Genomic DNA, 25,337 nt, shown 5'->3' on the forward strand with positions numbered 1-25,337 from the left:
TTGGATCATCTTTTTTTAATTTTTTTTTAATTTATCATCCAGCTGTGCTGCAACAGAGTTTTGTATAGTAGCATGGCGTGGTCCAAGAAAAGAAGCTCGGATTGGGACTTGATCAACAGGTCATCTAAGTATGGAATAATCATCACACCTGATGTAAGAGTATGTGCAATCATCAGAGACAGGACCTTGGTGAAGGCACGGGGTGCCGAGGAAAAACCTAATGGCAGCGCCGAAAACTGATAGTGATCGTGCAATATTGCAAACTGCAGGAAAAACCTGATGCGGCTTCCCATAATGGGACATGTAGATACGCATCCTTTATGTCCATAGAAATTAGAACTTCGCTGGTCTTAAGCCCGTGATGACCGAATGAATCGACTGCATTAGGAAGCGATAAACCCTTAGATACTGATTTAAAGCCTTGATATCTAGGATGTGCCTGACAGACTCGACCTGCTTGGTGAACCGGAACCGCACTGCCGATTCCAGGGGAGATTAAATCGCCTCTTGCAGAAACGTGGCCTTGTCTGCTGACCCCGGCAGACCTGTATTGAAGAAATGAGGTGGAGGGACCCTATGGCGGGTTATGTGCGGATCCACGGATCCGAAGAGGTCTGGCTCCAAACCTGCTGACAAGTCTCTAAGCAAGCTCACAGATAGGCGATCCCAAGTGAGATGGGAGACTGCTATGCCATCTGTATTTTTAACTGGCTTGTGTTCCAGACGACTACAGTCTGTGGACGACCCCCACCTCTGCCACCTCTAGCCTGCATAGAAGCACTTCTGGCTCTACTATGAAAGGGCTGCGTGGCGCGAAAAGGAATGAAAAGTGGAACCAGGGTAAGTAAGTCGGGGGAAGGTAAAGTACACTTATCCCATGTGGCTTGGGATATCCACTTGTCCAGATGTGGACCAAAAAGCATATCACCAGTGAACTGCAGACCTTAAGCCGCCCACTTGGATTCAGCGTCCACCTGCCAAGAGCGCAGCCAGAGAGCTCTACGAGCTGCAATTACCAAAACGGATATACGTGTACTGATCTGGCTGATAACCTAAGAGGCTTTGCCAGGGTAAACAGCAGATACACGTATTATGTAAGTACTATATGCTGTGTGTATGTTTGTTATGTGTGTGTAGGTATGCTACAGTATGTGTGAATGTATATATGCTACTGTATGTGTGAATGTATGCTTGCTATGTGCGTGTGTATGTTTGCTATGTGCGTGTATGCATGCTTGTGTGTGTATGTATGTATGTATGCTGTATATATGCTGTATGTGTGTATGTACAGTATGTATGTATGCCGTATGTGTATGTTTGTATGTATGCCGTATGTGTATGTTTGTATGTATGTATGCTGTATGCAGGGCCGGTTTGATGGCCACATGGGCCTGGAGCTGAAAATGACCAAGGGCCTATTATGAGAAGCAGAGGAGGCGTGACCAGTGCTGTGTGGGCGTGTACCCCCTATACTCTCTGCTCCAATGTCTTCCTAAATATGTAAAGGAAAAAAATCCTTCATTTTGTGAGGTAAAAAGAAATACAATTTTACTACTTATGACTTATGGCTGACCGTGTGGAAAGCAGATGGCCAGTCAACATCATGTTGGCATGACAATGGGCCTATTTTTATGTGGAGGCCTGGAGCTGTAGCTCCATCCGCCCCATTGTTAATCTGGCCCTGGCTGTATGTGTGTTATATATATGTGGAAACCCCCCCTTAAAAATCCTGCGTTTGCCACTGGTGCTCTAGAATTACCGGTCCAGACCAGTTATCAACTGCTCCGCCCAGTAGGCAACTGCATTGTTAACCCAAGCATAAACAAGCATTAGAGGAGTGCATCACCCACCCCGCAGTGTACACAGATAGTAGTGTTGTTTTCAGCTATGATCCAAAGGGTCATTAAGAGACGTTGCACCTGTGACTGGATCTGCTTTGATAGGAGAGAAACGGATGTATCCACTGGTGCAGGTGTTACTCACTTCCCAGCATAGATGATGGAAACGGATATCCGTAGGAAAAAGTCTCGGCATTGGAAGTGCTATCTGGTTACTCCCAGGCCACTGAAAACTGGTCTAGAAGTTGCTGTGAGAAGGGAAAAACAACAGATTTCAATTGCTGTGTACCAAATAGATCAAACTCCTGAGTGTCAGGTACTATGTGACCCTGCCCCTGAGTACCAGATACTAAATCCTTCAGTACAGAAACATCCGCCTGCAATAACCTGCTCCAATTCACCCTCTTCGTTGAGAGAGGTGAGACGGTTTATGGTAGGAAGTAGAGGGCATTCTATTAGTGAAAATCCATAATATGTACAAGGCCTTCCACCAATTTTGGCTGTTGCAAAGGCGGGCTGTTTCTTACAAGACTCGGCCAACTATGGCTACGGATAACAGTGGAATCTACTACTGTACACACATCTCATATTGTGGTTCCAGTAGGATTTAGCAGTGTTAGGAGCAGTGTTAGGAGAAGTGAAAAGTAATAAGGTGCCAGCCAATCAGCTTCTAACTGCCATCTCACAGGCTGTTTGAAAAATGACAGTTGGGAGCTGATTGGCTGGCACCTTATCACTTTTCACTCTTCACTTCTCCTAACACTGCTTAGTAAATAGACCCCTAAGTTTGTTATGGCATGTACCGCAAACAACAGCTAATGCAAAACTTTTGTGGTTGCCTTGCCTGTCATGTAGAGACACACAACCCACTCACACATAATAATAAAATATATAGTCTGAGACATACATGCAAACTTTTAATCTGCCCTCCCCGGGAGAAGCCAGGTGAGAGGCAGCAGTAGGGCAGTGATGGGGGCGGACCATTTGCGTCATTAGGCCCCGCCCCCTCATGGCGAAACTCCTGTGAATCGTGCATATTCCGTGTCCCGGAAGCAGTTGTGAATACTAGTGAGAGCTGCGCTGGAACGCAGCTCTCGGCTGGCGTTGGGAGAAGAACGGGAGTGCGCGCATGTCTAGCGAGGCTGTACACACAAACTGTCCTCAGTCACCGACAAGCACTACAAGTCATGCTTACAGGATTGCCCTGTTTTAGCTCATCACGTCCATGCTTGGAACATATTTGCTGCATGTTTCACGTCCATGCTTGGAACATATTTGGAGGAGAGCAGCACAAAGAGATTGCATCTCACTCATTCACCTCACTCGTTATTGTGGCGGATGGGAGCTGTCAGCAGCTCTTAGGAGGAGCCCTGTGCACTCCTTGCAGCTCTCATGCGTTGGCGGAGGGGAGCTGTCAGAGGCTTTTAAGTGAAGCCCTTTGCACTAACGCCTGACGTGAGTCAGGACGCCAGGGACTCAGACCCCAACCTTTGCATTGGTGGCGAAGGGTCCCTAAGCTAGGCAGGCAGCCTAAGTATACATTAAATATAAAAGAAAAGAAAAAATAAGGCAAAATGCTGGAGCTCTGTCCAGAGTAAACCAGCTCCAACTTGGCACATTTTTCTAAACTGAGGGCTGCTGGGGAATAGAGGGGGAGGAGCTTCACACTTCTAAATTATTTAAAGTGCCAGCTCCAACTATCCACGCCTCTATACCCCAGTGTACTACATTCCAGTGTCCCCTAGTGGATGAAAGATAAATAAAGGGGCATGGCCTCATGGGAAAGGGGCATGACCACACATTAGTGGCAATTCAAATTACACCACACAGTAGTGCCCCTTATTCACATTACAACACACAGTAGTGTGTGTTGCTCATATTACACCAGTCAGTAATCCCCTTAATCACGTTATGTCACACAGTAGTACTCTTTACACCAGTGGTTCCCAAACTGTGCGCTGTGGCACTCTGGGGTGCCTCGGGACACTTGCAAGGGTGCCACAGGTTGGTGGTCCAGCAGCAAATCAAATTCCTTATGGTCAATGTTACTTCACTTTACTACATAACTAAAAAATTTTCTGCATTTCTCAATAACAAATTTTGGCTTAGGGATGCCGTGAAAACAATGGAGATACTCAAGAGCGCCATGATTCAAAAAAGTTTGGGAACCACTGCCTTACACACATTATACCAAACAGTAGTACCCCCAATACATGTAACATCACACAGTAGCATAACTCCCTATGGGGGCGTGCCCAGCACTCTCCGAGATGCTGGGCAGGCCCCAGGCTCCCCGTATACTGGTGAACAGATGCCATGCGCACGGCATCTGTTCTCCTCCTGCGCACCCGCTGCTCTGCATAACAGAGCAGCGGTTTGTGCTCTCCCCAACTCCTCCCCCACCGCGGGACACAACAGCTCGCGGGTGGGACAATGGGACAGTCACAGAAAAACTGGACTGTCCTCATACCTCCCAACATTTCCAAATGGGAAAGAGGGACAGGGTGCCGGGCTTCCTGAAAAGGGGGTGGAGCCAACAGAAAATGGGGCGGAGCCTCGCGGCTTCCTCCGTCTTCGTCACTTTGGGGGCGTGCCCAGCACTCTCCGAGATGCTGGGCAGCCCCTTGGCTCTCCGTACAGAAGAGAACAGATGCCGTGTGCATGCTCTCCCAACTTCCCCCCCACCGCGGAACACTGCAGCCCGCGGGCGGGACAGTCCCAGGAACACGGGATGCTGGAAGCGGGACAGTTGGGAGGTATGCTGTCCTGCTGGATGCGGGACAGTTAGGAAGTATCCAGTAGTACCCCTTATACACATACTTATGCTATGCAGACCTCATATTAGGTGCAGCCCCCCTATGATGTGTTGCTCTGCGGCGGATATGCCTACTCTTCCGGGGGTTTACTTGAATAATTGGGAGCATCCCTGCTACTCCCGGTATAGTGGGCATGTATGAATTACCGATGGACCCATTGATGGTAACCATCGATGGACACGCATTGATGGACATCCCTAAATCACACTAATCGCACACTCTCCCTCCCCAGGATTTTTCCCTTGACTGAGAGGCTATGATATGGCAAGTAAGTATGTCTGTCTGTCTATCTATCTAATCTACATGTCTATCTGACAGGCTGTGCTCATTGCTCCCCGCCTTATTAGATAACATAACTCTGTACTACATATACTAGTACAGACAGTTTGTCAGTATATAATACACAGCGATGAGGCCACATATGGCCGGTACACACTGACTACATCTCCCAGAATCCCCCGCAGTCTCGTCCATGTGCTTGTTCCTGTTGCCAGGGTAACGGAAAAGATGGCGGCATGCGGCTGAGCGAGGAAGAGTGATAGCGGAGAGCAGCAGCGGCTGGATGGGAAAGTGTGAGTGCACTGGGGGAGTCTGTTAGTCTGACGTCACTATTTGGTAAACACTGAAGGGGGGGTCACAGTACGTACCCTGATATTACGCTGCGTTTTGTGCTGTACACATACTTAGCAGTAGCAGCTTCACTTACATCTGGTTGCTCATGAGACTGTAATATAGATAAATTCATATGTAAGTGGTCATATAGTGTGGGTGTCTGCTTATAAACATATGTGCATTCATAGACACAGCAGATGGCTACTATGAAATCTGTGTGTACAGTATATGTTGTGTCTCATCACTTCTGATTAATATTGAGGAAGCAACATTATTTCTACATCACTGGCTCATTGTTTTCCTATGTGTTTTGTTGTTATGGTTTAGTGTTTGACTCCACCATATAGTACAACTGATGAAGGCACAGCTACTGTTACCTGGTCTCATTTATGTGCATGTATGAGAGCTTGGCATCTAAGCTCCCAATCTCTTCATCATATGCCATGTACTGGTCACCTTGGTATTAAATTTATGCAGAAATGTCCATAACATTTTATAACTGATTTACAACAGCTGCTGTTAGTGATAATATATGACCCTGATGGATTACGGTAGTCGGACTCCTAGTCACATCTTCATATGCATATTGCCTGTTTTAGCATTGATTTCAGCTTAACTGTCCGTAGCATTATAGCAATATTCTTGGTGCTTGATAGTGTACTTATACCATATAAATTCTATACGTGTAATGAAGCAAACAGGGCTCTCTTCACTTTTCCTACCTAGCATATGTATATTTACTAGAATAAATATTACATCAGATAATATAAAATAATTGCAGGCCCAAAAAAAAAAGACCGCATTGATTGAGAAATGCAAAATAGGATATGATTACTACACTCTTCTTTTTTTTATTTTTTGTAGCGTCCCATAAATATACATACTTTCAAATTAATACCTCATCATCTCTTTTTTTTTTTTTTTATTGGAAAATATGGCTGATAAATATTGACAACACAATAAATGGAATGACAGAATCTAGAGGTTTCCTCGCTGTGAACATTGTTGCTGTACCGCTATTATTTTTCTCTTTATTCATTACAGTAAGGTAGGTGCTTCTAAATTTAATTGCATCAACTGTCTAAGTGTCTGTATAGCTGTGAAATAAGCTAATTTATTTTTTCACTACATGGGATATTGTCCACTTGCTTTGTATTTTGAATAGTGAAAATTTCCAGTGAATATATGGTTAGTCTATAGACAGACCACAAATTTCTTGTCAACTTTATTCCAGTTTTCAAACAATGCTAATTAATAAAATAAACAGCAAATCATTATGGGAGCTCATTTGTCAACAAGTGATATTCTTGTTATTACTTGTTACTATTCTTAAATGTGCTCCAACCAATCAGCTTAAAACTGTCATTTATTTAAAAAATTACAGGAGCTAATTGGTTGGAGCACTGTTTATGTTTAGTTAAGAGTGATAACAAGAATATCACTTGTTGATAAATGAGGCCCTATATTTGAACATACTTCGCTAGTAGTATGTGGGTGGCATTCTCTTTCATTTTGAAACAAATAAATAGTATAATGGACCCTCAGTCGAAAACACTTTAATATTTGTAGTCAAGGTTCTATACCCAGCTTTTATTGATTGCTATTTCCTATCTCTGGAGCATCCTAATAAAGCTACAGCTTATCTATACATACTTATTGTACCACCTACTGCAGTGATTTTCAACCTTTTTTAACTCGCGGCACACTACACAAGATTAAAATTGCCAAGGCACACTATCTGGCGATGTGGTGTGCGCGGACTATGAAAAAACACACTACATTAGTTCCCACAGGAACAAAACACACTACATTGGCCCCCACAAGAATAAAAAACACACTACATTGGCCACCACAAGAATAAAACAATCCCATTGGCTGGCCTAACAGAAAAAAAAAACCACATTGCTCCCCACAAAAAAAACAACCATACCACATTGCGCCCCACAGAATTGCTCCCCACAGAAAAAGAAACCTATGGCTGGCCCCACAGAAACAAAAACAAAACAAAACACATTGTTCCCCACTAAATAGGCAAATATATGGCTGGATAACATATGGCTGGTTCTCACTAAAAAAAATGACATGACTGGTTCCCACGAAAAAATAAACTATGGCTGGTACCCACGAAGAAGAAAAAAAATGTCTGGTCCCCACAAAACCCACATTTCTTCCCCCCTTGTCACTCACACTGCAGCAGGATCGCGTGCGGGCGGGCGGGCTTCCAGGCAGGCAGCAGAGCCTGCCTGTACAGAGCGCGGGCTGGCTGATTGGCGCAGGGCGTTGGCTGGCAGAGCGGGATGGAGGGCAGTGGACAACCCGGCGTGCGTGACCTGTGATGTCACACCGCCGCATCTTTTGCAGGTCACTAGCCGGTCGCGCCTGAGTCTCCCAGAGGAGCTCAGCGGCCCGGGATGCTGAAGTACAGTAAAATGTGGATGGTGGCTTTGACAGCCCCGCGGCACACTTCACAACCGGCCACGGCACACTAGTGTGCCGCAGCACAACGGTTGAAAACCGCTGACCTACTGTATATATTCTACCTAACATCGTGCTTAGTACACATCGGAAGACAATGTTTAAATACACTGTTGAATATTTATGTGTCTTAAGACTGTTTTTCTTTGGATAGACTTCATTATTTATTTTGCTTGAGTGTCACATATTCATTATCTCTTATGTTTCCTTTGAGTTCTGTTCAAGAATAAAAAAAAATAGTTAATTTGATATCATAACTGCTGCAGAAACAGAGCAAATATGAATTGTGTATTTATTGTTTATTAACATTTACTAGTATAGCTCCAACATAGTCTGTTGTGTCTTTATTTAACATCCTTTTTTACTTAAATTTTAAAACCTACCATTTTCCACTGTTGCGGTTTATGTCACTGAAGTATTTTTGCTAAATGTGTCTAAAATCGCCACCTTTCTAGCTGGTCACTTCTCTCCCTCTTTTGTCAGGCAGAAGGTGAGCGATGTAAAGAGGATTTTAGTCCCACTGATGGCTAGCATGATCAGCTACCTTAAGTAGATTATCGTTATGCTGCAACTAGTATTTCTTTAATCTTTTTCATTCCATGCAAACCGTGTCACTACTAGTGATGCCTTACGCAGGTCTTCTTTATGTACATTAGTGTATGAATGGTATCTGATAGCCTACATCCACTGTGAAATACAGCAGTGTAAGAAACCATCACAAAGGCTTGTAAATAAAAAATAAAAACACATCACAGTTTTGTAACAATATAATTATGATCTACTCTAGAGGGTGTCTGTTGTTTTATTATATAAATAAAGATCCCATGGACAGAAAATATTGTGATGACATTTTTAAACACTGATTATATGTTTATATGAACTCCTATAATGCAAGCTTGTAATTTCTGTTTGTAGTATCTCATTGCTTCTACTATACTTATTACACTATGTATGTTCTGTTTTGATGTTTTATTTGATATCGCAAACATTTTCAATAAAAATACTTTAAAAAAAAAAAAAAGATCAAGGAAGGGTTGGTATTGCCAGGAGGTCCAAGAGGACCACACCTTGTGGAAGGAAGCAGAGGAGTTCCTCAGGATGCGTGTAATTTATTCCATTTGATATATATACACTACCGTTCAAAAGTTTGGGGGTCACTTAGAAATTTCCTTATTTTTGAAAGAAAAGCACTGTTTTTTTCAATGAAGTTAACATTAAATTAATCAGAAATACACTATACATTGTTAATGTGGTAAATGACTATGCTAGCTGCAAACGTCTGGTTTTTAAAGGAATATATACATAGGTGTATAGAGGCCCATTTCCAGCAATCATCAGTCCAGTGTTCTAATTGTACATTGTGTTTGCTAAGTGCGTTAGAAGACTACTGGATGATTAGAATACCCTTGAAATCCCTTGTGCAATTATGTTAGCACAGCTGAAAACTTGTTTGCGTGTTAGAGAAGCTATAAAACTGGCCTTCCTTTGAGCTAGTTGAGTATCTGGAGCATCACATTTGTGGGTTCGATTATACTCTCTAAATGGCCAGAAAAAGAGAACTTTCATGTGAAACTCGACAGTCTATTCTTGTTCTTTAGAAATTAAGGCTATTCCATGCGAGATATTGCCAAGAAACTGAACATTTCCTACAACGATGTAGGAATCTCTTCAAAGAACAGCATAAACAGGCTCTAACTAGAGCAGAAAGAGAAGTGGGTGGGCCCGATGCACAACTGTGCAAGAAGACAAGTACATTAGAGTCTATAGTTTGAGAAATAGACACCTCACAAGTCCTCAACTTGCAGCTTCATTAAATGGTACCCGCAAAACGCCAGTGTCAACGTCTACAATTAAGAGGCGACACCGGAATGCTGGCCTTCTAGGCAGAAAGGCAAAGAAAAAGCCATATCTGAGACTGGCCAATAAAAGGAAAAGATTAATATGGGCAAAAGAACACAGACATTGGACAGAGGAAGATTGGAAAAAAAGTGTACAAATCTCCCACTTTACCAGCACCAAAGCAGCCCCAGACCATCACATTACCACCTCTATGGACAGACGAATCAAAGTTTGAGGTGTTTGGATCACACAGAAGAACATTTGTGAGACGCAGAACAAGTGAAAAGATGTTGGCAGAGTACCTGACACCATTTGTCAAGCATGGTGGAGGTAATGTGATGGTCTGGGGCTGCTTTGGTGCTGGTAAAGTGGGAGATTTGTACACGGTAAAAGGGATTTTGAATAAGGAAGGCTATCACTCCATTTTGCAACTCCATGCCATTCCCTGTGGACAGCGCTTGATTGGAGCCAATTTCCTCCTCCAACAGGACAATGACACAAAGCACACCTCCAATTTATGCAATAACTATTTTAGGGAAGAAGCATGCAGCTGGTATTCTGTCTGTAATGGAGTGGCCAGCGCAGTCACCAGATCTCATCCCCATTGAGCTGTTGTGGGAGCAGCTTAACCGTGTGGTACGCAAGAAGTGCCCATCAAGCCAATACAACTTGTGGGAGGTGCTTCAGGAAGGGTGGGGTGAAATTTCTTCAGATTACCTCAATAAATTAACAGCTAGAATGCCAAAGGTCTGCAGTGTTGTAATTGCTGCCAAAGGAGCATTCTTTGACGAAAGCAAAGTTGGAAGGCCAAAATTATTATTACTATACGTTCTATTCATTTTGCAACTCATTTGATAAATAAAAGTCAGTTTTCATGTAAAACACGAAATTGTCTGGGTGACCTCAAACTTTTGAACGGTAGTGTATGTCAAATCCTGGAAAAGACTGAGGTGATGGTGGGGGGAGAGGATACTTCCAGGAGGAGGCTATCTGGCACGCTGCAGTGCTCATAATGTGGTGGAACAATTTATAGGTGTATTTCGGGCAATCTGGGATAGGGAGTGAAAATAGAATACTTAGGGTCGATTGGTACATACCTGCAGTTTAAGAACTTGAGAGGTTAGAGAATTGACAGCTTTCCAGAATGTTTGAAGCTTGGTACATCTCCCCCAGCTGTGCATAATAGATCCCAGTTGGTTGAAGTCTCTCCAGCAGGAGTCCAATGAATTAGGGAAGATACATTGGAGCCTGGTGGGGAAATAAAACCCAATTTCTAAGCATTCTCCTTAATGGAAAAGTTGATGGATGATTTAGAAACATCTTTGCAGATGTTGGCCTGGTCAAGCTGCACTCCCAATCCATCTTCCCACTGGGTTTGAAAAGGGTCCTTCTCTGCAATTGTGATGGGGAATAAAGCATTATAAAGAGTAGATATAAAGACTTTGGAGGAGTGACCAGAGAGATAGAAACATTCCATCTCTTAGAGCCGTGTACAGCGAAGACAGGTATTCATTGAGTTATAGAAGTGTCTGATTTGCAGATACTGGTGGAGCTGTTCTCTAGTGAACCTATGAAGAGACCCAACTTCCCTAAATGAGTGAAAGACCCCAGCTTTAGGGAGGTAATTTAGGAGTAAATAGCCAGTTTTGGACAAGGACATGTGAGGGGCGAGACCAATGGGAAAGGCAGGGCTCCCCCACAGTGGAATAACCAGGGAGAGGACAGGAGGCAAATCAGCCATCCTGTTACAAGACCATAAGTTGATGGAGTGAAGGGTGGTGAGGGGGTCTGAAGTGTAGAGGTAACCAAAGGAGGGAACAGAGGGGGTGACACCTGAGAACTGCAGTTTCTATATCTACCCAAACCTTGACGCCCCAAGGCAGTGCCATCGCACATACTGAGCCAACCTTGCCAATTTGTAAAAGTTACAAAGATTTGGGATGCCACAGCCACCGGGTGCAGAAGACCACTGAAGAATATTTGCTCTGGCTCATGGTTTCTTGTTGGACCATGCGAATTTCAATGTTTGGACTGAGGATAGGCTGAGTGGGGGCACTCATACTTGGAGACTTTTAAAAAGATACAACAAATGGCGAAGGACAGTCATTTTGATTGATATAATGCGACCAATCCTGGAAATATATTAGTTTTTCCAGGCTTTAAGGTAAGATTTTATACGTGAAATAAGAGAGAGATAATTGGCATTGAACCGATTGTCTACAGTTTTTGGGAACATTATGTCAAGGTATTTTATTTGTGAGTTATGTCATGTAAAGAGAAAATTAAGTTCCAAGAGGTGCTTCATTGGGGAGGAAAAAGTCCAATATCTCAGTCTTGTAGTGTTCCCGCTAGGAAGCAGGGTGGATATGGCGCAGTCTCGCAGTCATGGCATCATATGTTCGTTCCCGAAAAGGGGGCATGGCTGATCGGGAAGGGGCCATGTCCTTGCAGAACACCCCCAGTTCATTACACTTGGAGGCGTGCCCAGCACTTATGGAGGTGCTGGGCTTCCCCCATTATGAATTTCTATTAATCTTTATACCCTAAAGTCACTATTTAGCGTTTCAAGTCGCACAAGAAATAATTGCCTATGTGGGAGTCTAAGAAAATAAAATTGATACAAGTGTAAATCCCAAGAGGATGAGAGTAAAAGGTGTAATGCTTTTTGAGAAGCGCAGCAAATTTCTTTGAGTGATTGGGGGATGGAGAGGAGCAATGGTGGCTCCTACCTGTGGTCTTTATTGGGGCTGCGCTGCCTGTCTGAGCAACACAGTGTGCATAGGAGGAGAAAAAAAAGAACAACCCAGAGACTTGCGCATGTGCACTAGCTGTATTACCGACTGAAGTATATGGGGAAAAAAAAACCCTTCAGTCCCTGGATTTTAGGGTCTGCATCGGCTAATCTCTGTAGAAGCTCATTATGACTGGCAGAGGAACTTGCGCATGCGCCCCCCCCCCCGCCCTACTTCCTTCCCACGGCTTCTCGGGACTGCATTGGCATTTTAGAGCTGGCGGAAACGCAGGGGATTGGCTTCCCATTGGAAGCACTATCTGCCGATCGCAGTCTGGACTGCCTGTCACTACAGTCACTGGTGGTGGCACCACTTCTTAGGGTATCTTAGGGCAGTGCATTGTGGCAATCCTAGAAGGAATGTAGGAGTCCTGATTTTGTGTAATATGAGATACAAATATACAACTGGCTTGCTGAAACCAACTTAATGTTCAATTCTCTCTTCATTTTCATTGCTTTATAGTTATACAGACCCTCAACATGGAAAGACATTTTGAAAATACATCTTCTCCTTCACATACTTTTACCTTATTTTATCACAATGTGTTTCTCTGTACTGATGTGCCCTCATACCATATGGCACAAGATGCCTGGCGCAATTCCAGTGCTGTACACTTTTTCCTAAATTTTTTAATCTTTTCTTCAGTTTTACACCTTAGTGCACATATATGGCCAAATGAAATAGGGTGAGAGTTTAGAAAAGTGAGAGTTTCTGACACTTTTTAAACTTTACCAATGTAATAGAGTCCAAAAACAAAGTAACAGAGTGAACTTGCATGTTTTTTTAGACTTAAAAAAGTCTCACAATTTAAAATCTCATTCAGATGTTTTCCCATTTTGAAGATAAAACTCAACCAATGTGAGAGTTTACTGCTAAACTCTCACATTTTCTAAACTCTCACCCTATTACATTTGGCCCATAGTGTCCTAGGCACTTAGGATTAGTTTTTTTTTTGGTGTAAAGAAATTAGTATAAAGTCACAGATAAAGTATAGCGATGCATTGTGCTGGTCACTCTAATCAGATCTGTCTTTTGCCTTTTTACCCTAGATTATGAACTTTTTCCTCAATTTTACTACTTTTTTACTCCATTGTGCTACTTTTTCCTAAACTTTTATGTCTCCTATCACTTATAGTGTACTAGTACAAGGGATTAGTGTTTTAGTGCGGCTAAATCACAAAGTCTGGTACGTAGCTATTTGGCACAATTACAAGATATTTGTCTGTGGACACATCTGTAATCCTGCAGTAGATCATCTTTAACATATTGTTGTTTATAGAAATGATACAGATAGTTTGGGTACAAAAATTTGTGACCGGACCCTGATCAGACAATGGCAAAAGGATTTGACTTGATTGTAATGTATAAATGCACATTTGAGTAGGAGTGTTACTCAAGAGTTCCTATGCTATCTTCTACGGGGATGTAGTTTGCAGATTGGCGGATGGGATGCCGCTGGTATAAATCCCGACGGTGCAAGCCCGACACGGAACTTAAGATAACCGTCGAAATACAAGTTCACAGCCATTTATATATTTTATATATTCTAAATATATTTGTATAACATAATTATAATATGTTCTAGACTGCAGACATGTCACTCTTCAAAGCTCGTGACTGGTGGTCCACTACAATGGGCGAGAAAGAAGAATTTGACCAAGGATGTTTGTCTGTGGCTGATGTTGACAACAGTGGTTCAGGGGAAGGTAAAATAATTTTCTTCTTTTAGAAAGTAGTTGTGTATTATAATCATTGATATAAAGTGATTTAAGGTTATTATCTACCCAAAAACAAAAACTGCACTTCCTGAGGCTTTCCTTTATCCTAGTGATAATACTGTTGTGCAAATGAACTTAAAACACTTCTGCCGAACAACACACACAAAATGTAAAACATCTAAAAAATTTTTTATTTCATTATGCTATAACAATGCATAAGTGGCGTAATTGCATCAGTAAAATGAGGGATTTAAATAAATTGAATAGTAAACCTGCACAATCCCAAAACAACTTGTGTAATGCTTAGTGTTTTTAATATATTGTTTTCAGTAGAATGTCATCCACCTTTAGACATCCCTTACCATAAACGGTACCCCATGTAAAAGTCAATGTGGGTCCCTCCGCTTCATGTTCTCAAAGTATAATTTCAACCAAAACAAATTCTTAGTTCAATGGGATAATATAAAGAATGGCTGCCTAGTTATCTTCCCTACTCCATCCCCTAGGTCACCCTTGGGTCTGATGGTTACACCATGCATGTAACTCCTCCCTACCCAATACCTGAGACTAGCCATACAGGATAAGCTCTAAAGGAGGAGCACTGATACCCTCTGAGCTCATTTCAGAGGCTATCCAGGAAATAGAGAGTTCAGTGTTGCCTGGGCCATAATAAGTAATAGGAATCGAGCACGGATGTTAAGTAAGGACAAATATGTTTAGTTCATTTAATCAGGCTCCACCTAAAACTGACTTTATTTTTTTTTTAGTTTTGGGTGTAGTTGTTGCTTTTTTAGTTTGAAGCTAATGGTGCAATCCCACCTGACTACTTAATGTTCAAAAGTGGGTATCCTTATGATTGTTATTATCAATAGTATACATAATCTGTAATTTTCAAACATGAAAGAGGGAATCTGGTGGAATGTGGATAAAGTAGGGGGGGTAAATGAGGTTAAAGGTACTAGAGGTTCTGTGCCTTCTTTCTCCAGTTATGTGAATAAAACTGAATTTGTGCTATATTTTATTTAATATACATTGCCTTTCATTATCATGGTTAGCTGCTAGTTTCAATGTAGGGGATCATTTATTAAACAATGGACTATGGACCTGATTCGGTGCCGCTCGCTAGATGCGGCTGCTCGCTCTCAGTGTATGGAAATTCAGCTAAGTGACGTCAAGGCAGCCGCTCGCAAGTCGTAAGCACGCCCACTATGTCTTGGCGAGCGATCACTTTGTGTTTATAGACGCCCACCAGCCTGTCTTTAGCCGCCCACTAGCGTACGTCATCTCCAGGAAGTGGTATACAATCGGGAAACCGGCTGCCTTAATACCGACAGCCGACCTCCCGTCTGTCATATCCCGGCGAGGGTGAAATTCCGGGCATCTATCTAGACGCCTGTCATTTTCCCGACACCGGGAGACAGGCGCCCGGGATCCCGATCGAAGGGATGCCGGGCGCCGCCAACGGACACCCGCAGGGGGGGAGGGTTAGGTTTAGGGACCCCCCGGGTTTAGGCAGCGGGGAACGGGGGGTTAGGGTTAGGCACTTGGGGGGGGAGGTTAGGGTTAGGCACCCCTAAGGAGGGTTAGGTTAGTTTATACGTACCTTAGCGACGATCGGGATTTCCAGCGCTGTCGGGCTTCCGCTGCCGGGAACTCTGCTTTTGTTGGCCGGCGGTATTTCATACCGATTCCCCAGGGACTATATACAAACATCGGGAACCATCAGATCAGACTGCTGCGCTTGTGGTTGACTGTACTCTACCGCAAGCACTGTGAGCAGTTCAGTGTAAAAAAACAACCAGGTGACGTGTACTATGACGCTGCCTGTTAATTATGCACGCCTCTGAAACGGTGTTGAAACACTCTGACATGCCTGCGTCCGCAACTCCACTCCCCCGTTAGTACTGCCCTGCCCCTGTTACCACCCACAAACAGCCTCTCCTATCACTCATTCCATTGGGCTGTCATGGCAAGGCGAGCGAGCACATTCCGATCGCTCGTACTAGTATGCGCACGTTCAGTGCGAACTACACGCATGCGCACATTATTGAACATCGTCTGCAACGAACGGCCGCTTGCTAGCGATTCGTTCTGAATCAGGACCTATGTGTGGATTTCTATATAGTGTATACAAACATTTTATAGCTTTTTCCATGAGGGGCATGCTTTACTGTGTCTCTAAACCATTGTAGCAACAAAACCGCTGTGGCAGTAATGTAAACATGTGCATATACCCACTTGTGACTTCCATATTAAAATGAGTGAAACTGTGACTTTGTAGACTGTTTTGTTTCTACACTAGTTTAGAGTTACAGGTACTTCCTGTCTGTGTCGAAACTGTGAGGTGGTCCAGGTCTGCACAAGACCACCCATTACCAAGGAAGCAAAGTGATTGCGGATCTGCTCTCCATGTTGAGTAATGCTGCATTGTCACTATGTCACAAATTAGCATGCAGAGTTGCGCTCAATTCCAGTGTTCCTTAAGCATGGCGTCATGTTCACTATGCTTAAAGTAGCCAAGAGCTGCTCTGTCTGCATGCAGCGCAGCCACATAGAGCACAAAGGCAGCAGGAGACTGCCACCGTTACTGCCAGGTAGATGAGCAATAGTGGAGATACATAATGTGAACTGGAAGCACTACATTCTGGCATAATGTGAACTTGGGGCAGTGCATTGTGGCATAATGTGAAGAGGGGACACTGCAATGATGTTTGATGTTGATATTTATGTTAATTTATAATAAAACAAAATTCAGTTTGAAAACAACTGTAGTCAGAAAACATGACCTGAGAATAGCGGCAGCTAGAAAATTTTACTACCAAAGTAATGGTCACAAGACCGAATGACAAACTGTCAAGGTAATACAAGATCTGGCGAGGGGTTTGAACTTGGACCACCGTTTACTAAATGTCTAGTTTTGCCTAGGGTAGTTATAATTTCCTATTAATTCATGACAGGATATTTTATAATTGTTTATTAGGGAGAACAAGGATCTTGTAACCCATTTGCCTACTTTGCTAATCTGCCCATGTGTTTTTTTTTTTTCTTATATCAACAGATTGGTCAGTAAAGATAAAATTGCATTGGGCAATTATTGCCTATCAGTGACCAGCTTTTAAAAAAGCCTGTCACCGATGCTTTTCTACGTTTTTAGCTGACGATAAATGCCCTTTTATGTGTGTCTCTTTAAGATATCTCTCTGTTTCCTCAGACAAAATAATTGTTGGAAGTTACAGTGGATACCTCCGCTTATTCTCTCCTCATCCTTTGAAAGCTGGTGATGGAATTCAGGCTGAAGATTTGTTGCTTGAGGTTCAGTTGCGCAATCCAGTTCTCCAAGTAGAAGTGGGAAAGTTTGTTTCGTAAGTACTCAGAATAAACAGCAGGAAGGTCTCAGGTTGCAGACCCTTGTTTTATTAATATTCACTTTATGAAAACTACTGTTAACTAGGTGGCAGCTCCATAGCAACTCATTTCACCTCCCATGACACTGCCTATCACCATGAGTTCTCCGGGGAAATTACAGTTTTAGAAAAAGAATAAATAAGTGTTGCTATAATAAAATTCATGGTAATTGTAGGTGCACACATGTGAAAAAGAAACTGCATTTTAACATATAAGAACATGAATCAAATTATTGTTGAATTGTAAAAGTACTCTGCAGTGCTATATAAGGAGGTAAACAGAGTGCACATAAAACAGGGAAGTACAAGGTAATTGCAATCAGGAAGACAAAGTATAGGAAGGGCCCTGCTTAATCTTTCATTCTAGTGGAAAATGGCAGGGCTGAGACAAGGGGAGTCTGGGACCACAGAAAGAGAGACAAGTTACAGCTCAAAGTCATCATATCGTCTCTCCCTTTCCCTCTCTCCCTCTCTCCCTCTCTCCCTTCCTCCCATGCTTATCCTCCCCTCAGTTATACCATCATTTCCATCCCATTTTCAACAATGGTACTGAACCTTTTGGATTCCACTGGTGCAAGGGGTGGTCTCTCGCCTGTATTGCCCACATTCTGGTGGGATCAACTCCCTCCAAGGGAGAGGAAAACTAGACCGGCACATTCTGCAGCTTCAATATTAGTGTGGAACTCCATGTTTTCACAGTTGCACAGGCCCAGTTGCAACCCATCACTGAGCAGCACAGGAAGGGTTTAAAACTCTTGCTCATTGCCCTGATGCTGACTAGCGGCCAGGAAGTAGCTACAGTGTTGTAGTGCCAGAGTCCAAGGGCTATGCTGGGAGAGTATGGCCAATTGTGGCTGTAAGCCACTGCTGACTGCTAAGCACAAGGAGTGCTGGAACCTTTTATGTTTGTTTGCTTATTTTCTGTTATGTGCCTGTGTGTGTCCAGGCCTATGCTCACGTATGCTAAGGTGCAGTGTTTGCTGCCATTAAAAGCCACTGCTTTACCAAGTACCTGCCTGTCTGGAGTCCTCATTTCAACACTCCATGTTACAATATATATTCTGGACCTTGCTGAACATAAATAGTGCTTTCCTTTACCATATATATATATATATGTACACAACAAAAAATGGTGTCCAGCGCTATAAATAGTTGATATAATGTCTCTCTTCCAAAGGTTATTTCTTAGATGTCCCAAAAACAAATAGAAGGTACACTCCTCATCAAATGAGTGGCAGGTTCCGTGGTCTCCAGCGACAGACTGTTGCTCAAATAGTCCGCAAGTAAAAGTGTTCAAAAAAAGTGAGACTTTGGCGCCCTCTAGTGTATGGAATCCAGTATAACACTATATTGTGGTTGGAAGCTTTATCTCTTTACAAGGACAACTCCCATATAGCAGCAATCAAAAAAAGAGAGAAGGGGGCGGTTGGGAAAAAAGAAATAAAAATGTGTATTAATAAAAAGAAAAAAATCTTATTCAAATATAAATACCATCACCCACACGTGATGTAATCTACATCCAGCAGCTCACTCTGCTGTATCACAAAATGCATATGTGTCACTATTACTGCAATAAAGTGCTATGTGCAGAAAAAATTAAATGTATAAATAGGAAATGGCAGCAAATATATATGAAGTGCACCTTGCTTGTGCAAAAAAAAACTGCAAACAGAAATTTCCAAGTGCACCGTGCTTTGTGCAAAAATTCACTAGAGCAATAGTCCTTTTAAAACCAAAAATAAAGTGCAAGTGTTCATACCAGGGGACCTCACGATCTCGTCCTGCCGTCCACACTGTCACTCATATTATATATGGTTTGGACAAATATAGATAATTCCAGTAAGTATTATGACAAATACATTTAATGGAAAAAAAATATCTAAAACATGCATTAAAGTTTAAGGAGATCCAATTATCTGTTCGTAGAGTATGGATCAGTGACACCACATAACCCTCAACATGTTTAGTCAGCCACAGGTATGGCAGGACTTCTTCAGGAAGATGTTAGGATGCCAACCAAAAACCTACTTATATACCTCTAACAATATACATTAATTAGCCTAATTGGACAAAATGGCTGATCCAGCTTCAGCACAAACCCTGTGCATCATGGGAAGAAGGTCAAAAATAAAAGACCCAGCTATAATATATAATGGAAGTGGACATAGGGATCTATGTCCCACATTCTAATCAGCGTTTTGGATCACTGACCTTCCAGTCGCAATGATGCGACATCCTGCGCGTCTGCCACCAATAAGATCCCCTCTCCATTGCCTGTCAGGGCCAACGGGGAGTACAATACTGAGTGCGACATCCGGTGGCCTATCCCCATTGCTCCATATGATGACGCTCCGCCCAGAGCGTCCATCATTATGAGCATCATACCGCAACACCAGTCGCGGTGGCCGCCGGGAAATGTAGTCCCGAGTCAGGCGCACCTGCCGTGTGTCCCAAAGCATTCAATGGAGAGATATAACTACAGGACAAACACATAGGTCGCTGAAAAAAGGCCAAACAGTATCAACTGTGCCTCAAAGTAACCATTAGCATATAGTCAAAATAAACTGGTTGATGTATATTAATACTCAGCGGCCATTTTATTGGAGTCAAACTAAACTCCAATATGTGGTGGCCATTTTCTCAAAGTCCTTATCTTCACAGTTCTTATATAAAACATTAATTAAAATATCTATCCAATAAATATATAATAAAAAGGTATAAAAGGGGGTTTGCTTGGCACCCTATTACAATATAAATACAGATAAGCTACAAACAGCAAATACATAATATGAATAAAATCCAAATCATATAAATATGTAAATACAGTATCTAAAAAAATGCACAAGACTGAGAAAGAACCATTGTTAATCTAAGTTAAAGAAAAGGGACAATTGCGTAGTTCTCATTGAGACCTTTTGGAATTAATGTGTCCAATTGGAAAATCCAAGTCATCTCTCTTCTTGATAACTTGTTTTCCAAGTCTCCCCCTCTACTACCCAACTGGACAAGTTGAATGGCCCTAAATCTAAGACTACTGGGGTCTGCATTATGATAAGTCTTAAAATGTCTTGGCACTGCATCAGGGCTGGCCCGCCCGTTACGCCGACTACGCAGGTGCGTAGGGTGTCAGCCATCAGAGGGCGCTTGGATTAGCCACCAGGCTACAACTCAATCCCTAGCACGGCCTCACTCCTTCCCGCAATACCTCCCACCTAGCCCCCTGCCGCCACACTCCTTCCCTCCCGGGCCGCAGCAGGGAGGTCCATTTGCCGGGCGCCAGCTGTGATTTTACCAGCGGGCGCCTGGCTCCCCGCAGCCGGAGCTCATGCTCTGTTATGGTAGCGAGGCTGTGTAAATTTTTGGGAGCGGCGGCCGGGGCACTTGAAAAGACAGCCGCGTCCACCGCTATGTTCAGCCAGGCTCTGTTAGTGACTACTTTTACTTTACTGGCCAAGCAACCCCTGTACTGTCCCGCGCTATGTCAGGGACAGTGACAAAGACAGACTGCAGCGTTGGTGCTGCACACTGTCCCTGTCGAAGGCTGCACAACAATTCTAAGCCCTCCCTGCGCAGTGACATGATACAAGCGCCGCCCCAGCACCACCGTGCAGAACAACAGCTGCAGAGGCCGAGCTCACCTCCGGGAAGGCGCCCTGTTGACGTGCAAATTAGCTGCTAAGGGGCTGTTTATGATGATCGGGGACAGCCTATTAGATGATGCTGCTGATTTTCGTGAGCTCGGAGTCCGTGCCCTGGAAAAAAGTATGCTCACTGACCCTGAATGAAAATGTTACTAAGTGTAGTTTTTTTTTTTACTTGTTGAGATAAATGTAATAAATAAATACTAATATATATATATATATATATATATATATGTGTGTAAACTGTATATATGTACTAGTTTAATGGTCTCCATGCTTGGCTCTGCCTTCTCCCTTACTGACCCCACCTCCTCTCAGCTGTGTGCCTCCCCCATCGCAGTTCCATCCTGATCCCCCTAACCCCCCGCCGTTGTGGCTCTGTATCACCAACGGTTCCGTCCATGCCCCCAGCTCCCCCATTCTGACTCCTATCGAACTGATCTCCCCACAATCACAGCTCTGTAACATCCCGGCTCCATCATATGTCATATTACGGACATGTTAACAAGGAGTGTTTACTTTTGTGAGGGAAATTGAAGGTAGGCACTAGTCAACCTCTACAGTACAGGATACACCTCCATAATACTGGTCACACACCCCACATCACTAGTCACGCCCCCTGTGGTAGCACACAATAGACCCTTTATAAATTTCAGCTCCAGGCCCATGTGGACCTTAATCTGGCACTGTCTGTCTCCTCACTCCGCGGCAGGCTCTCTCCTCACTCCGCGGCAGGCTCTCTCCTCACTCCGCGGCAGGCCCCCCCAATGCAGAGTCAGGCAGCAGCCTGCTTTCTCACAGTAGTGGTCGTCCGTCAGGCGTTAGCTAATCGCCCGCCCCCTAGTTCTGTCTACTTTCCCTTTTGCTCCTCTTCCTGTAAGAGACGAGGAGCAGGGAATGGAATGGATGCTGGCCGTGTAGAGGTCGGTACCGTCACCAAGGCAGCGCTGCCTGCCTGTGGAGTGGACTGTCTCTAATGATCATCAATATGTATGTAATATATTATTAGCAAGCAATGTATTTTGTTGTTGTGTAGCGTATGTGTGTCAGTAAGTGTAATGACGCAAGGGGGAGGGGGGGCACTAGCCTGAAGCTTTGCCTAGGGTGCAGAGAGAGCTTGCACCAGCCCTGCCCACAGGCACTGACGTCTCTCCCATAGTTCCGAGGAGCAGCGGACGGCAGAGGATGTAGGAACGAGGCTTAAGGTAAGTATTCTGTTTTTATTTGTGTGTGTACAGTATGCGCGGCCCTCTTACATAGGGCATTACTACTGGGGCATTATTACAGGGGCACTACTGTGTGGTGTAGTTTGAATTGGGGATACTATTGTGTGACCAGACCCCTTTCTTTTGAGACCTCGCCTTTAGCATACCTCCCAACCACCCCGATTATGGCAAGAAAGTGTCCCAGATGAGGGGGGAAATGGTGAATAGATGCCATGCGCATGCATGCGGCATCTATTGACTGGAGAAAGGGACAGAGTATGCCCAGCAGCTCCAAGAGCACTGGGCATGTACCCAGCATGATTGGAAATACGGGGTGGCGCTCATGATTATGGCTTTTGCATGAGACCACACCCCTTTCCTTTGTCGGGTGCACACACCTTCGATGCGTGCAAATTCCACCAGGGGGCGCCAAAATGTATCTTCGCTTACTGAAAATATTAGGCTCGGGCCGGCCCTGCACTGCATGAAAGTCCTGTTTATTTTTAATACTTCTTATATGCTCCTGAATCCGAATCTTGAGTGGGCGTTTCGTCTTCCCTACATATTGCTGTCCACAACCACATTCCAGGAGATAAACTACATTTGTTGTATTGAAATTACAGAAATCCTTTATTCAAAACTTTAGCAGACCATTAGACTTCATAAAAGTGCATGGTGTAGAGTGTGCAAATTTACAAACGTTACAATGCCCGCATTTATAAAAAACCTTTAACTTTATGTCCCCAGATGCCTACATTTTTATTCGTAGGACCCGGTAGTATACTGGGAGCTAAAATATCTTTCAGATTGCGTGCTCTCCTATATACTAACTTAGGTTTATCAAGTAAGACCTCAGTAAGGAGTGGGTCATTCTTTAGTAAGCCCCAATGTTTTTGAAAGATTTTTCTAATTCTTTTATATTGGTCATTAAAATTCTTAATGAAAAGAATTTGGTCCTCCTTTTTTACAAGGTTTTTATTCTTATAGACCAATAATTCATCCCTCTCTATATCATTAACCCTCATAGTTGCTTCTCTAATGGGTTCTTTAGGATACCCCCTTTCCTCAAACCTCTCATTAAAGACACAGATTTGTTTCTGAAATTCTTCTTTTGTATCACAATTCCGCTTTATCCTACATAATTGTGAAAAGGGTATATTTTCCTTCCAAAACTGTGCATGTCTGCTCTTATAGTGCACATAACTGTTTGTATCTACAGTTTTTAGATAATTTGAGGTATGTATTCCATTTTTATCTGTTGATATGGTCAAATCTAAAAACTCAATAGACTCCTTCTGAATATTAAAAGTGAATGATAAATTATAATCATTCTGGCTAATATATGACCTAAAACTAGTTAAATCTTCCACAGAGCCCTCCCATATCAACAGAATATCGTCAATGTGACGTTTAAAAAGGATGATGTTCTTCTTAAAAGGATGATCCCCATAAATGTATCTATGCTCCCAGCTTCCCATATGGAGGTTGGCGAAGCTGGGAGCAAAAACCATGCCCATGGCTGTGCCACAGACCTGTAAGTAAAAATCCTCCAAGAACTTATGATATATTTTAAAACATAATTATTTTATCAAAGCACAAATAAAATCTGTATGTTGTTCATTAGGTGTGGTATCAGCATCCAAAAATTCTCTAAATGATGCGATCCCCTTTTCATGAACTATAGAAGTATATAGAGATTGAACATCCACCGTGGCCCAGTAATAATTCTCTTTCCATAAAAACCCCTTTAAAAATCTGTAAAACTGACGTAGTATGTTTAATATATGAATCCAAACTGGACACATATTTCTTTAAAAAGTAATCCACATATTCCGAGGTATTTGCTGTAAGAGAATCTATTCCCGATATAATCGGCCTCCCCGGTGGATTTATTAATTGTTTGTGAATTTTTGGCTGGAAATAAAATATTGGAATAATTGGGTTATTTATGTTTAAAAATTCTAATTCCTCTTTACTTATAATCTTATCCTTAAAACTTTTAGCTATTAGTGGTTTAAATTCGTCCAGGAAATCATTTGTAGGGTCCTTTTGAGAGTAATTTATAAAACTGACATCCCCCAGTAATCTAAAGGCTTCTTTTTCATAATCATTACGATTCATTATAACTAGGCCACCCCCCTTATCTGCCTGTTTAAAAACCAAATTATCATTAGATTTAAGTTTTTCCAATGAACATTTCTCAAAGTTACTCAAGTTATTCTTACCAGGTTTTTTAATATCATCTCCACATAAATCTTTCTCCACATTCTGATAAAATGAATCTATATGACTGCTTTTAGATTCTTGTGGGTAAACTTTAGAGACTGGTTTTAGCCCAGATCTAGAGTTAGTCTCGTCATTTTTAAGAATACCTGAATCTTTCTTGATAAAGTGTGTTTCCAAAGTCAATTTGTGGACAAATTTATTTAAATCAGTAAAGAGTTGAAATTTATTTAGTGGGGCCACAGGTGCAAAAGATAAACCCTTTTTTAAGAGAGAAACATCTGAATTTGAAAGAGATTGATCAGATAGATTGAAAATACCGAATTTTTTAGGGTCTTTCTCTATTACTGATACCTCATGTTTCTCCTTCTTTTTCTGCTGTAATCTGTAATCTCTCTTCCTCCTCTCCTCCCTCGTCTTCACGATACGTATGCACTTTTTGATACAGCAGAGTGAGCTGCTAGATGTAGATTACATTTTTTTCTTTTTATTAATACACATTTTTATTTATTTTTTCCCAACCGCCTCTTCTCTCTTTTTTTGGTTGCTGCCTTATGGGAGTTGTCCTTGTAAAGAGATAAAGCTTCCAACCACAATATAGTGTTATACTGGACTCCATACGCTAGAGGGCACCAAAGTCTCAAATTTTTTTGAACTGATTTATATAGATATATATAGATATCTCTCTCTCTCTCTTCTTCTTTTTTTATTTTTTTTATTTATATATATATATATATATATATATATATATATATATATATATATATTTACACA

General features: G+C 42.5%; 1 protein-coding gene across 3 annotated transcripts in view; it reads left to right on the forward strand.

Moving 5' to 3' along the window:
• The first annotated feature begins 5,127 nt into the window (after positions 1-5,127).
• The window catches only part of BBS9 (Bardet-Biedl syndrome 9), a 538,001-nt gene continuing 517,791 nt past the window's right edge, over positions 5,128-25,337 (forward strand). For 2 of the 3 annotated variants that reach the window (XM_088464415.1, XM_088464417.1), the window contains exons 1-4: positions 5,128-5,226; positions 6,242-6,314; positions 13,958-14,078; positions 17,302-17,452. In XM_088464415.1, the coding sequence (XP_088320541.1) occupies positions 13,967-14,078; positions 17,302-17,452 (263 nt within the window). In that variant the 5' untranslated portion in view covers positions 5,128-5,226; positions 6,242-6,314; positions 13,958-13,966. The other variant, XM_088464416.1, reaches the window with a different exon arrangement.

The sequence above is a fragment of the Taudactylus pleione genome, unplaced genomic scaffold (genome assembly GCF_031769625.1).
Source record: "Taudactylus pleione unplaced genomic scaffold, aTauple2 ptg000054l, whole genome shotgun sequence".
In the NCBI taxonomy this organism is placed as follows: Eukaryota; Metazoa; Chordata; class Amphibia; order Anura; family Myobatrachidae; genus Taudactylus; species Taudactylus pleione.